General features: G+C 34.9%; 1 protein-coding gene across 1 annotated transcript in view; it reads left to right on the plus strand.

Moving 5' to 3' along the window:
• LOC109845355 (WD repeat-containing protein 55) overlaps positions 202-15251 on the plus strand; it is a 20588-nt gene continuing 5538 nt past the window's right edge. The window contains exons 1-13 of the mRNA XM_020414603.1: positions 202-409; positions 515-547; positions 624-688; positions 1111-1198; positions 1280-1352; positions 8009-8133; positions 8725-8767; positions 8929-8985; positions 9473-9549; positions 10617-10662; positions 10749-10795; positions 11138-11211; positions 11312-11367. Coding sequence (XP_020270192.1) covers positions 309-409; positions 515-547; positions 624-688; positions 1111-1198; positions 1280-1352; positions 8009-8133; positions 8725-8767; positions 8929-8985; positions 9473-9549; positions 10617-10662; positions 10749-10795; positions 11138-11211; positions 11312-11367 — 885 coding nt within the window. The 5' untranslated portion in view covers positions 202-308. The remainder of the gene's footprint in view (positions 410-514; positions 548-623; positions 689-1110; positions 1199-1279; positions 1353-8008; positions 8134-8724; positions 8768-8928; positions 8986-9472; positions 9550-10616; positions 10663-10748; positions 10796-11137; positions 11212-11311; positions 11368-15251) is intronic.

The raw sequence follows: 15251 nt of genomic DNA on the forward strand, positions 1-15251 counted from the left end.
AGCTTCTTTTGCCAAACAGCTCTAGTCAATCAGCTAGCTACACAGCTATCAGCTTTCAGCTATAATTTCACAGCTTTCAACTAGCTTGATAGTTTTCAGCTATAATCTCGCAGCGTTCAGGTAGTTTTGCCAAACAGAGCCGGTGGTTCTGAGGATTTGTATTTGGCCCAGCTTTGTTACAAAGCCGGCCCATTTGCATGTCAAGGACTCGCCCACGACTCGATTCTGGCTCCTCTCTAATTTCTTGCCATCCAAAACCCTGTATCACTCTCAGGGACCCAAAAACCCTAGGTGGTCATCCTCGAACAATGGAGATGGAGATCAATCTGGAGAACTTGCCATTCGATCTCGACTTCCATCCTTCATCTCCCATCGTGGCCACGGGTCTCATCAATGGCCGTCTTCTCCTGTAAATATCTCAACCTTTTTTCCCTTAAAAAAATGAACGATACAATTTATTATTGCTCATTATTATTTTCGCAATCCAAGGAACTGATCTATCTGAATTTGACAGGCATCGCTACTCCGAAGATTTGCAGCTTCAAAGGTACAATCAAACATTTTTTTAATTTTCTCCCCAATTTAACTACTAAAACCCTGATTTCAATTTTTCGCTTTTTTAGATTGTTTAAGATTCGCGTGCATCGGAAATCATGCAGAGCTGTTCGATTTGTTAATTCTGGAAGTGGTAACGATCTCAGCTGAATTGAATTGCTAATGCTTTGTAATTTCTAATGTAAATTACACCCAACCCCCACGAACTTTTAGTGTTTTGTGATAAAGCCTCATGAACTTTCAAAATCACACTAAACCCCCATAACTTTTGGAGAAAACCCCCATGATCTTTAGGTAAATTACACTAAACCCTCATGAACTTTTGAAATGTCTTTTTATGTTTCTTTTTGGTTCTAATTTATGGGGGTTACCTACAAAACTCAGAAAGTTCGTGGGAGGGTTTTTCCGCAATTCCCCAAAGTTGTGTGTTGGGGGGGGGGGGTGATTTTGAAAGTTCATGAGGCTTTACCACAAAACAGTGAAAGTTCATGGGGTTTAGTTTAATTCACCCTAATGTCTATTTTTAATGAGATTATATATTTGCATGTATTTCAGTTATTCTTACAGCTTCTCCTGATCGTTCAATTCTTGCCACGGACGTGGAGACTGGAAAGGAGATTGCTCGCTTAGAAAAAGCTCATAGGTGAGCTGGGTTTTATCTTATTAAAATCTGAGATGTGAATCTTGGGCCCACTGTTAAAATTCTTTTGATCTCTTTGTAAAGGGCTGCTGTGAATCGGCTTGTAAATTTGACAGAGACCACGATTGCATCGGGAGATGATGAAGGTTGCATTAAGGTGAGTATGTGTATGGCTTCTTTGTAGCTTAACAGAATACATTGTTAGATGTCTATAATTACTCATACGAGTTGCCTGGAGGGACAGGGTTTTGATATGTTCGTTTGTTATATTACGCTCTCGTGCACTTGCTTAAATTATCCTCAATATTTGCTTCTACGCAACCCTTTTAAGTTATTTATTTGTCACTTATGTTTTTGATAAGGCAAGCTAAGTTTTGTTAGGATATTCTAGTTTTCCCTTTGAAATTTACTTATGACAAAATGTTTTGCTGCTCTTATGATTATAAATCCTTAATTCTAGGGTAATTAAATGTTGAAATATCTTGGTTAATAAAGATAGGTGGTCATATTTAGACAATTAACTTGATGATGTCAAAATAGTATATCTTTGCTAAAATTATTTGAAGCAAGAAACAAATATGCGGAAAATAACTATGAGTTGTTACTTAATTTGCAAACTTCATAGAAACATCATGGACGAGGGCTTGAATAACTAGATTGAGGATGCATGTAAGTTTCATTGTGATTAGATGAATGCTGGTTGACTGATAGTAAGGAGAAGGTGCAAGGCTGTTCTGCTTCATCTATGAAGTCTGCAGTTCAACATTACTAGTTATTGTCAGCTTATAATCATGTTGATCCATTCATTATGCAAATTGCATTCTAGCATTAGTAATTGATTGACATCTAAAGTTTTGTGCATGACTCATAAACATGACGAACTTGCTTTAAGGAGGTTGTGGTCGATATATCGCTTTTGTTTGCATATGATCAGAAAGGGGTGACTTGATGAAGTGGCAGATGAAGCAATTTTTTGAGCGTGGGAGTAATGTAATGCAATTATATTTCGCACATCTGCTATGCACATGCTAGAAAGATTTAAATAGAATTTTGATTGAGGACTGAAATATGTTTTCTGAGATAGAGGTTGATATATATATTTTATAACCGGGTGTTTGGTTTGCCTAATTTGTAGAAAGCGTGTGAAAACCCCCTGGCTGCTGTCCGAATGGAAATAAAATTGCAAACCAAGATTCCCATTACTTAGTTTGGTTCAATTGTTTTTTATAGAATGTTGTTTCTATAGACTAGAAAAAGTGTGTTTCTTGGAAAAACCCATTTTCTCTTGTGGGGAAATGGGCCAAAAGCTGAGACTTGACTTTATGTTCACATTAAAAAACGGACGCACTTCATTCCAAGCGGGTGTTTGGTTTGCCTAATTTGTAGAAAGCGTGTGAAAACCCCCCGGCTGCTGTCAGAATGGAAATAAAATTGCAAACCAAGATTCCCATTACATAGTTTGGTTCAATTGTTTTTTATAGAATGTTATTTCAATAGACTAGAAAAGTGTGTTTTCTGGAGAAACCCATTTTCTCTTGTGGGAAATGGGCCAAAAGCTGAGACTTGACTATATGTTCACATTAAAAAACGGACGCACTTCATTCCAAGCTCATGCCACATTTCTTCTGGTTGTTGAGAGGGAAAAACCCTAGGGTCACCCGCCCACCTTCCCATTTTCCAACTTGTGCTTCGAGTATTGATCATACAAGTTTTTGATTATCTAGACATTATTCTGATCTCATTTTGCTATTCATGCTGCTTGTTAACAGTATTGACCTTAATTGTGCCATTTGCTCATGGTTCTAATTGTGTTTGCTGCATCCCTTTAATATTGTTATGTTTATGATGGTTAAACATGTGCGTGCCTTTTTTTTAAATGTAAATTGGTGATATTTGGATTTTATTATTGGCAATGATGATGATACTTCTCTGAGCTTGCAATCTAAACTGCAATTTCAATGTTTAGATGATGCAATTTTTGATACAAATGCATCTTACATTGTAAGGGCCATGTTTAGTAGGTGAAGTAATCCATCATAATGATGCAATCTACATTATACATGTAATATTTAGGTGCGGCAATCCATTTTGATAATTTGACCTATTACTAAGCCCAATGTAAAGACATAAATTTTATTCTATTTCTATGTTTTGAGATCAATGAAGATGCATGTTGCTTAATTTTTACCTGCCTGTGGAGATAATTTATTTCAAATAATGATTCAATGTTGGCATAAGTTTTGCGATCATATTGTTGTGGTACATATCAAATCATTTGCAAATACATGGCATAGGCTTTACAACAAATAAAATGATACAAAATAATATTAAAAAATTACATAAAATTTGGAAGCTAAGGGTTGTTTCTCAACAACTTTCAAATCTTTTTTCTACTTCACTTTTGAAACATATTTATCACCAAGGTTGTTTTCACTGAGAAATGGGTTTTCTTGGTTGATAACTTGTCCTTCATTGAGCCCACACAAAGATATTACATTTTTTCTTTGGGTATTTTGCAACCCCCAATCATGCCTCCCTTCTTTCACTTGAAAAAGCCCCCTTTTGTTCTTTCCATACTTGCATATTTCACGAGTATTGGAAGCTTGCAATTGCACCAAACTATACCTCAAGGCCGTCTTTTTATAGCTTGTTGATGGAGCTGTTGTTTGCTATAAGGGTGTGAAATTGCCTTTCATTTGCCTCAAGGTCAAACTTCATGTGTTTTTTCTTACCAAACCAAACAAAAGAATAGGAAATTGCATTCTACTGGAGACCGAAATAAAAACATAACATACATTCTGAAGAAAGGCATGAAAACGTATGGAAAAGGGTTTTAAGCACCCTTTTCCATTTCCTATTTTTTCTTTTAGAGAATTAACCAAGCAACTTTTAAATTTTGAAATATATTAAAAAATAATTAGTTATGAATCTTAGCATTAATTAGATTTATGATCCTTAGGCCTAATCTCAGAGAGATTTCAAGGTGTATTCAGTGCATTCTACTGGATACATTTTGTAGGCCAATCTAGGGGTGGAAATGAACCAAATAATCAACAAATAGTTCGATAATTGTTCAATTAATTATTCGGTCATATTCGATTCGATAGTTCATTTACTACTAAACAAATATTTTTTAATATTCGAGTTTACTAACAAATAGAATTTAACTAGATGTATATTTGATTCATTTGTATATTAAATATTCGTTTGAATTTTGATTACAACTTATTATTTGTATTATTGCACATATGATGTCATATTTTTAACCCACTTACCATTTCTACTTAAGTTTTATATACTAAATTTAAAACTTAAATAATCTTAAATCTGTTTTCTAATTAAATTTTTAATTTAAATATATATACATCATATATTATAAAGGAATAATTTTTATTTATGAATTCTAATACTATTTGAAAATCAAATTATTTAGCAGAATAAATATACTTTATTATGCGATAAGTATTCATGAATATTTATCAAATACCAAGTATTCGAGTTCGAATTTGAAAAACTAGATATATGAATATTAAAGTCCACATTCGAATTCGATAATTTTAAACAAATACAAATACGAACACCTTAGTATTCGATTCGATTCGATCGTTTACCACCCCTCAATCTGATGCCATGAGATATAGGGTCGTCTGTTGTGAATATTTTGTCTCCATAAAATATTGTAGTCTTCATGTGTCATACTCTAGACACGGGGAGGAACATTGTAGGCAGAATATTCATGGAGTCAAAAAGAGAATACTCATATCCATGGAGTCAAGAAGAGAATGCAAATAATATGTAACCTATTTTATTGTTCATCCACAACTAGGCATAATATAAATATACATAGTACAGGTCTCATCTCATCAACACCAACATCACAGCAATATCGCAATGCGGAACCAGTAAAGAAGGTATAAATGTTCAATGTCCATAATCCACTGGAAAGGATGGTCTCCATGCCTTAAAAAAAAATAAGTACAAGTTATGGCTCAACTACGACTCTCAAATCTGGATAATAACTTCTTAATATAGAGTAGTCTTAAATAAATGCAGAAAAGACAAATAAGTCCATATAATATCTACAACAACAACTGCATGGCATGACTTCCTTGCTACCTGTTTGTTCAAGTAAACCTAATCCGCTGCAGACAAATTAACTTTATTTGAACATAAGGTTCATGAAAGAGTTAGACACAAGGATATGGTATCAAAGGTCTGCATGGAACGAAGGTTGGTTGCACAAATAATAATACCTTACAATAAAGAATCAATACATATGATTATAAACCTCAAAGAGAAATAAAGGTAGTGTTGTGCATGTAACATAAAATTAAAGAACATATAGATTAGAAATATTAATTATGTTATTATTTGGTTAAGCAAGAGAGAGAATCAACACACATAAGGTGGAAAATATAATGATAAAAAAATAAATGCGAGCAACCCTCTTTGGAGCATCCGTGCACCCACTTACCTCACCTTAAGCTGTGACGCTCCAATTACTTAACCCACCCACTTACCTCACCTTAAGCCATGACGCTCTAATTACTTAACCCACATCCCTGTGGTTATTTACCTTGTTGTACATGTAACATTATGCACTGGTCCCGCTCTTATGGCAACTTCACACAACCTAAGTAAGGCTAGAGGGATTCAACATAAGTCAGTGATCAGCGGACCTAGCTGAATCATGCCCTATAACTGCTTACATCGGGGTGCTTCCATAGCCTAGGAACCTGAAGCATGCCCTAGCACTAGCTACATGGGGCTACCTCCACAGCCTACTACATGTATAATGACTAAGATGTGATTCCTATGGTTTTATTGCACGCTCATCTTAACTGGGAACTCTATTTGCATTCACTCATTTACGAGTGATACTAATCATAATATGATAGTCGGCATTATATTTGGATGGTGAAACATCCTATGTGTTAGGGTATCGGTCTTTTAAGATGTCTACAACACCTCCAAAATTATTAAGACATTAGTATAATGTCATAAGATATGTGTATGGTCTGAAAAAGGACACCCTTCAGTCAGTTATGGTCAAAAGCCAAACCACTGGAAAAGCTCTAAATAGAGTATATTATGTAAAACAGTCAAAGTCAGCAGGCTGGATGAATATCCAGGCGGCTGAAAATCCAAAACCAGCTGGCTGGGTCTAGTGACCAGTCGACTCTGACAGATTTTTCCACTTTTGGGTTTCTGTCGAGCCAAAATCTGCCAGCTGGGGAAAATTCCAGCCACGCTCGTCGAGCTGCTACTGCTCGAACTCTGGCAATGCCACTTTTGGCCGATTCGCCTCCAGTCGTCTCGTACGCTTTGACATGTTTAGGGGACTATGTAGCACATCCTAAACTATGTTTCCAAGTCTAATGGCTGTGAGCCTGTGACTATAAGCAAAGAGATTTAAGGCTGAAAGAACCAGGAGAAGAATAAGCAAGGGAGAATCACTGGCTTGCATTGTGGGGTGGTTCCTTCTGCTGTCCCTCACGGCCGGCCTCTCCTGTAGAAGTCTTGCTCCAAGCGTTGATTTCAGAAAAAGAAGAAAAACTTTAGAATGAAAGGTGTATATATGAGGGCTGGACCAATTTGCAAATATTATTTCATTTACTCTAAAGCCCTTAGGGTTATATGTGCAAATCCCTTTAATATTTAGTCCAATCTCATGTTTAACTTATGAAATATGATATATTAAAGTTCTACTTTGGGAAATTTGACATCTCAAGTATTATGAAATTAACATTCTTGCAAATTTATACAATTTAATTTCATAAATATTGACGGAAAATCAAGGCCTTAAATCATATGTGGATATCTTAATCCCATTTCTAAGAGGTTGATGGATTAAGTGTTGTGATTTTGGAGTGGAATTTTTCATTGATTCATTATATTTTTATGAAATATTATGTGCGACATATGAAATTATGAACTACCAACAGGTCAAGCAGAGGCGTCTAGATTTATGAAGTTTATTTGTTGTCATCTTCCCCCTCATCTAGACTATTCATATTTGAGGAGATAAAAAAAATAGAGTTGTCACCTCTCTTTCTTTTGCTTAGTTTAGTAAAAATATGGCACTATGAGGAATAGTCGACAGCTGGCCATAAATTAATCAATCTTTGTATTGAACCCTCAAACTTGAGTTCGTATTTCATTGCTTTGCGTATTTTCTTGGAAGAAGGCCTATGATATCTGTTATGCTTTTGTGTCAGAAGGACCATGGCAAACGACAGACCGTTGTCTGCTTGGTTGACATTTTTTTTCATCGGACTATTTCCTTAACTCTTGGCCTGCATACTTCAATAAACCCAAAAAAAAAAAGTGGAACCTGTGTATACAGGGATACAGATAGATTTGAGTAACTGGATTATCTCAATGTAAATCCCATTTTGTATGCATATTCTGGCAACCATGGATTTTCGGTACCTGTCGGTTTAAAATATGGATACAAGTTTTGGTAATAGTCAGCGATGCCAAATATCCACATGGATATTAGAATGACTGGATATATATCTATAAGATCAGGAAAATGCATAAATTAACAAAGCCTATTCACTGTTGCGTTTTGCGAGATTATGTACATGAATGATATGATTTTATGTACTTTTCTTATTTTAGTGGCAATTAGCATATCCAATGAATGATGATATTTTATGTACTTATTTTAATGGCAAAAAGGAATAATGCTGGCCTCATTATTTTCTTTCTAGCTACTAGTAATATCCAATGGCATTTAATTAGTGGCCAAGTCAATCTGAGCCTGACATCCCTGTTCTTTCATGTAGTTAATTTGGTCAACTTTTTCAGGTTTGGGATACAAGGCAACGTGCTTGTTGCAATTCCTTTGAGGCTGATGAAGATCTTGTGTCAGAAACAACTTATATCTCAGATATGACTTACGTGCCTGATTCAATGCAACTGTTGGCGTCAAGGTAATCAATTAATCATGTTCTTTTCTCACTCCTTTCACCATTTCGTTGAATAAATGCTGATTCATATTTATGACATTATTTAATAATCATAATGTAGATAATAATCATAATGTATATCCTTCATGCTTCTTCCAATAAGGTTGCTGTCAATACAAGGAGCATGCATGTGAATGGAGTATCTGCCATTCTAAGACCTTAATAAGTAGAAGATCTGTCCAAAACGAAAACTGCTGGAGAAACATGAATTTGTTCTTGGTATTAGCAAGCTCTGGAATTTCTGATCCAAAACCCATAAATGCTAAACAAAACTCTGGTCGTGGTTAAGTTATATGCAAACACAGTTGTCGGAGTTAAGAACATATGCAAGAATCTTTTCTGACTTTACCCCTAATAACAGTTTTGAGTTGTGATCACGAATGGCTTCCTTCTATCTATGAGCCAAAGGCTGTCAGGCTTCTATGTCTAATATCATTTTGATACTCTTGATTAGAATGTTTAATTTCTTTTTAAGAGCTAATTTTTTTCATTACTAATCGATCACTTAGTGTGCACTTTTATGTATGTCCTTATGGAGTGTTATGTGTTCTGCAGTGGGGATGGGACGCTTTCTTTATGCAGTCTTCGGAAAAATAAGGTATAATACATTAGCTATGCTTGGACACCTGAAATGGTATATATATAGACATGTCCATGTGGCATGTGGATGCACCTGCCCGCACGCATGCGCGCACATACAGACACATCTCTTCATGTCGAGTGCATGATTTCTTTAATATGGTGTGAATTTACTGGTAGGTACAAACCCGATCAGAGTTTGCAGAAGATGCGTTGTTGTCTGTAGTCACCATGAAGGTAAGATTCATTGTTGCAGCTGAACTTGCTACTCATCATATGCACTGCAAAATATCATAATATCATCTGAAATCTAAGATGCACGTGCTTGTGCGTCTTGTTGAGATTTAACACTTGTTATGCGTTATATCAATATATTTCATACTTATATTTGAAATCATTATTTGACTCAAACTGAGCGTGTGATACATCAGTAGCTTACATTATTAATCTCAGTGATCGAGGAGGCTGTCAGTTTATTTTGATTCTAGTTAAAGGTCTTAATTGTCGTTCCTGCCAACTGTGACGTTTTTGAAAAGAAAAGGAGTGATTTTCTATAATTTAAATTAGGCTGCTTCATAATGAATGCTATTGAGTATTAAAATTTATGAATCAAATTAACTTTTACCTATCCAGTTTTAACTTCTTAACCTTTGTGATCTACATCATTGACTTTTCCTTAAGTAACTTATTCTAAATTGCTTTTTTGTTTGTCTATGCTACTTAGAATGGTCGAAAAGTTGTTTGTGGAGCAGAGTCCGGAGCTATGTTGCTGTATTCTTGGGGCCATTTGGAGGACTGCAGGTATGTTAATATGCACGCTCACAATATCCATTTTAGTGTCTGAACCAGCATGGATGTTTAGAGTTTACTATCTTACCACTTTACCAAGGTGTTATTGTACTTCCTGACCAGAACCATTTGACTGTCTTCCTTCCTTTTCAATTTATTCTCCTTTCATCACTTTGTCTTCTTGATATAGGGTATCCCTTTTGGCAATTGTATTGAATCCTATGACTTTAAATGTGTTTATGACAAGCTTAAAGCCTTAAACTGCCTAAACCGTTTGATGTAGTTCAGCATGGGGTTCATGTATACAGGTCATAAAATCATCACCTTTGTCATATAATTGTAATCTTCTTGGATATTACAGTATGTCATGATAGTATTATTGGAAACTATGAGGCAATTGATCTTATGATCATATCAATACGAGGCATTAACATGCAAAACAAATTGAGAAATCATAATTTAAGTTAACTTATATTATAAATTCTTTTTTCTTTCAAGTCATACCCTTTTTTTTCTTCTGTTGGAAGTATTTTGGCAGCTCGGACAATTATATGTTTTATCTCTTTTTTGGTGTCGTAACTGCTAATTTGAAGAAGTAGGCATGTTTTCGAAGGAGCATAAATCGCATTAGTGCGTGCTCCTTCCCAGTCATCTTTGCATGATTTTTGTACAGTTATGATACATTAATCACGTGTTAACTGGGACGTTGTTTACACTGCTAGTAAGAACAATAATGTTGAATTTTTGCCAACAAAACTTCAAATCGTAGTAATCGAACAGCAATAATACAATTACAAAAAATCTCGTGTTCATAGTTTATACTATGTTTAAGGCTGTAGTGGTACAAAGAAAAGGTAATGAGATACTAATGTTTTCAATTTTGTAATGTGGATATACTAATATGATGATAAACTATAATTCATAGATGCACTGATCCTGATACTAATAATCATGCATGTATTGTTCTTTACTATTTTTCTTTGAATCGGTATATACGTATGTTCTTTGTTGGTAATATAAGAACAAGTTACCAAATATTTATTCTCACGTAACTCTATATTTTTCCTTTGTATCATCAGTGATCGTTTTCTTGGGCACAGTCAGTCTGTTGATAAATTACTGAAGGTATGTGGTCCTCATTTTTTTCTGTGTCTTTTGGTTGTTTTTTAGTTGACATCCATTATATTGTTAATATTCTCTTTAATTGCCAGCTTGACGAAGACACTGTCATTTCTGGATCGGATGATGGATTAATCAGGTCTGCATCACTCTTCCTTGTTTTGCTACCAACCACCATAATGGAATGATATACACTTTCCCATAATCTACGTCACTTGTCACGTGTGTTCTAAGCGATATGTAAATGAGAGGGGAAAAAACCGCTGAAGAGAAAGTAGAATGTATTTGATCCGTTTATGTTAAAAATTCAAGTTGGAAAAAATTTCAGAATCTACAGCTCGAGAGTTCCTCTTGGGTTTTGAGTAATCAAGCAAAACATCCCTTGTTTTCTATTTTCTTTTGCTTTACCTCATTTTTCCTTCGATGAGCACATATTGATTTCAACATTTGTTCCCTTTAACTGATTATTTCCTGTCAATAGGTTGGTGGGTATCTTGCCGAATAAAATTATTCGGCCATTGGCTGAGCATGCAGAGTACCCAATTGAAGGTCTAGGTGCAATATCATAATCCTAGTGTTCGTTTCCATTGAAGGATCCTATCTACAGTATATATTTGGTGCATCTGGGTTAATTTTCCTTGTATTTTCTTGGCAGCATTTTCACATGACAGGAAATACCTTGGTAGTATTTCACATGATCAAATGTTAAAGGTGAGCATCTCTGAAATATCATGCTAGCACTTTTTTTTATTATAAAACTTTTCTTAATTTACGATTTTACTTTTCTGCTTTTATCATTGTCATTTGTTTGCATCATCCACCTAAATACAGCCATTTGAATTTAAAACCTTAGCAATTTGGTTGGCATTGTTTGACTTGGTAACTTTCTAATTTTATTTTTTAATTTTCCTTCTGGTTGATAGCTGGACAAGGTATCATACTGGGGGCATGTAGGATCTTCTACACTCAGAATAATAAAATTTTGATAGCATGACCTCAGATACATGCTTGCATGAAAAGAGGGAGGGGGTCTGTATATATTCCTCTAATTCTAGAATTTGCTTAATGAAACAGTTTTAGTAGATCCTCCAAGAATCTAAATAGGATACATCATATATTAAATCAAATGGTTAATTACAGAAAACCACCATGAACTTTTGGTGAGTTGTAGTAAACCCCTTTTATTACATTGAAGCACCCTGAACTTTAGGACTTGTTGTACATAACCCTCATGAACTATTTTATTTCACTAAAAATTTCACATGAAAATTTCTCATTTAATATCAAATTAGCACCATAGATTTTAATATCTCATGTGGCAAACATGTGCTAAAAAAAGATAAAAACAATTCCTTATTCCTTAAAAAATTACTTATTTTTTCTTTTCAATAAATTTTTTGGGACTAAGAGGTGAAGAAAATTTCTTCCTTTTTTTGTCTCGTGTTTACTAGTGACACATTAGAGTTGTTGATACTAATATGAAGTTTAAAAGATAGATTTTCAGGCAAAATTTAGTGAAATAAAACTGTTCATGGAGGTTATATGCAATAACTACTAAAGTTCAGAGCTTTAATCTAATAAAAAAAGTTGATGGGGGTTAATTGTGGCTCCCCAAAAGTTTGGGCTTTCCGTAAATAACCCTAAATCAAAATTTCATCATAACCTAATGAAAAGAATATAGGTTCTCCAAAGGGTTTTCTTTCTTTCCTTTATAAAATCAGTGCCTTATAGAGTTCATAGCTATGTCACTTGGATACTTCTAACCTAAAACCGTACCCGTATCTGTAGCCAATGTTTTAAAAAACTTCTGCCAATCGCCTAGGACTAGGCGGTATCTAGGCCGCCCGCCTAACGCCTAGGCAGTACCTAAGTTTCCACCTAGGTTTTGGGAGCACCTTGGGGAGCATAGTCTGTTTATGTAGATTGCATCTTTAAGCCTTGATCATGATGTTTTTTGTTGCAGCCTACGTCCTCCAAGTTCCTCCGGCCTCTAACTATGATACCTCTTCTACCTCCTTCGACCTTCAACATAACCTCCACCATTATCCAACTAACACCCGAACCGGGATACGTCTCTTGCTCGTCATGGGAGGGGACTCCATTTAGGATCCATGCACGTGCCGTAGTACGATCCTGCGTTGTTATCACATCTTTGTCTTCCCCTCTCCTCTTCTTTTGCTTGAGCTTGACATTGAACTTCGCAAACGCAAGATCCTTCAACCTCTTCGACTCCAATCAGTTTCTCTTCTTCATGTGAATCTTTAAAGAAGAACAAATTTGTACATTCATAAATGGATAACTTCATCTTATTAATTTTAGATATTTATGTAATTTATCCCCTTAAATGTGCTCCAGTTCCTCTCGTAGCTAGAACTGCTAGTGAGATTAAGAACCTTCATAGTCAAGTTTTACTGAAAGGGGCAATCGCCGCCATACATTTACCACCAACTAATTGCAAAGACATCGTCTCAGTTAAATCTGGAAGAAACCCAAACTCCTAACTGATCTCCTAATTTTCTTTTATCTTTCACAAGGGGCTTTCACGAGAATAGAGGTGGATGAAAACACCCAATTGCCACTAGGAAAGAACCCTAGAGGGGGGTGAATAGGGTTTATGCTAATCTAATCTGATTTTATGTCGATTAAAAACTTACTAACAATATATCCTACCAAATATGATATAAGCAAGATATGCGCAAGGATATTAAACTAAACAAGGGCAATACAAACATAAATAATATAGTGGATAAAATAAATAATGAGAGAATGACAATAAAGATGAACACAAATATAAATGCGCCAAGCCAAACTCAAACAAGCAATATGATCACGGAGTTCGGACATTCCGTCCTACGTCTGCGCTCCTAACTCCCGGGGAGAAATCCACTATCACACCGGGTTTTCTACATCACCCAAAAACATTTACACATCACACTCGGTTTTCTAGTTCACCGAAAACTTTATAATCTTACACTCTTACAATCCCATTTTACATCCTCTAAGTGTTGGTCTCTAGCCCGTGTCTTTCTCAAGTGTTAGAAATTATAACCTACCTCTAGGCATTACCACCTACCACACTCCACGACCCCGTCTATCACCACACACTTCTCTCGGTGTACAAGTATATTACAAAGTGTAACTTCACAATTAGGCACAAATACAATTGTTTGTTCTCTAATACAAGATGAGAACTAAGTGTAAGCCCACTCTCTAAGTCACACAATTCCCACAACTCAAATTATACAATGTATGAAAATACAATAAGCTCAATAGGTTGTGTGTGAACAAAGAGTATAATCAAAACAAACTAAACTCAATTATAAAAATCTAGCTTATAGAGATGATAATCAATAAACAATGTAAATATAAAGCTAGAAATTGAGTTTAGAAAAACTTCTCTAAAATGACAAGAGTAGGAGAGATGAATTGAAGCTCAAACACCAAGAATTGATCTCCACTTCCTCTTGTGAAAATCTCTTCACAAACGAACTTGAATCAAACACAAAAACAAACTTAAACATTATTTAAACTTGTTTAAAAACTTTCTTAATTACCCTCAGAAGTATGAGGGCATGAGGTATATATAGGCTCATGAAACAACCCAAAAAACCAAGAGAAAATATCACAAAAAAACAATAATGGCAACATGAAAATCTGGAAAAACTAGCCGTTATGCCGTCAGTCGACTGATTAGTCGACTGAAGAACTAATCGTTACAGGCCAGTAACACCTCATCAGTTGACTGATGAGCATGGTCAGTTGACTGATGACCTCATCAGTCGACTAAAACAAAACATAATTTTTTTGTTATCCAGACGATTTCTTTAGTCGACTGAACATATTCATGTTTTAATTTTAAACACTAGTCATACATTTTTAAAACATATATCCTACACTTCACATCCAAATTTTGAAACTCATTAGACATGGTTCAGGTTTCGAAATTATGTTTTGAAGTGTCGTTTGGACGTCTAGTTCAAAAACTAGTGATTTTCCAATTTATAATCCACATAATAAAATAAACATAAAACCGTTATAGGAATTATAATTCTTGTCCTTGTCCTCATATGAATTATTAATTTCAACATATAGTATACGTGTATATAAATATTTATATAGCCGTGTTATATCCTGCCTTTTACAAATTTGTTGTATCCCGTACCGACACCCGTACCCATGCAACATAGGTTCATAGTAATGAAATCAGGTATGCGTGGTACCATTATCAATGGGCACTCCTAGGTGTACGCATACATTTATACAAACATGTATTCAATATTTCAATTATATAACACATGTTTTAATTTACAACATTCTTTGTACACTTTATGAATGTCTATCCTACACTTCACATGCACTTTTGAAACTCGTTGGGCTTGGGTCGGATTCATTTCAGCTTGTACCCAGTTCAGAACTATGATTTTAGAGGAGCTTTTGGATATCAGGTTAAAAAATAAGCAATTTGCTAATTTATATATCTATATAATAAAAGAGAGATTAAAAAAATGAGTAGTTTGCTAATTTATATATCTATATAATCAAAGAGAATTTTTTATTAGAGTTTTCATTTTTATAAGATGTAAATGAAAAACATA

Source organism: Asparagus officinalis, chromosome 6 (assembly GCF_001876935.1).
Source record: "Asparagus officinalis chromosome 6, Aspof.V1, whole genome shotgun sequence".
Taxonomy (NCBI): domain Eukaryota; kingdom Viridiplantae; phylum Streptophyta; class Magnoliopsida; order Asparagales; family Asparagaceae; genus Asparagus; species Asparagus officinalis.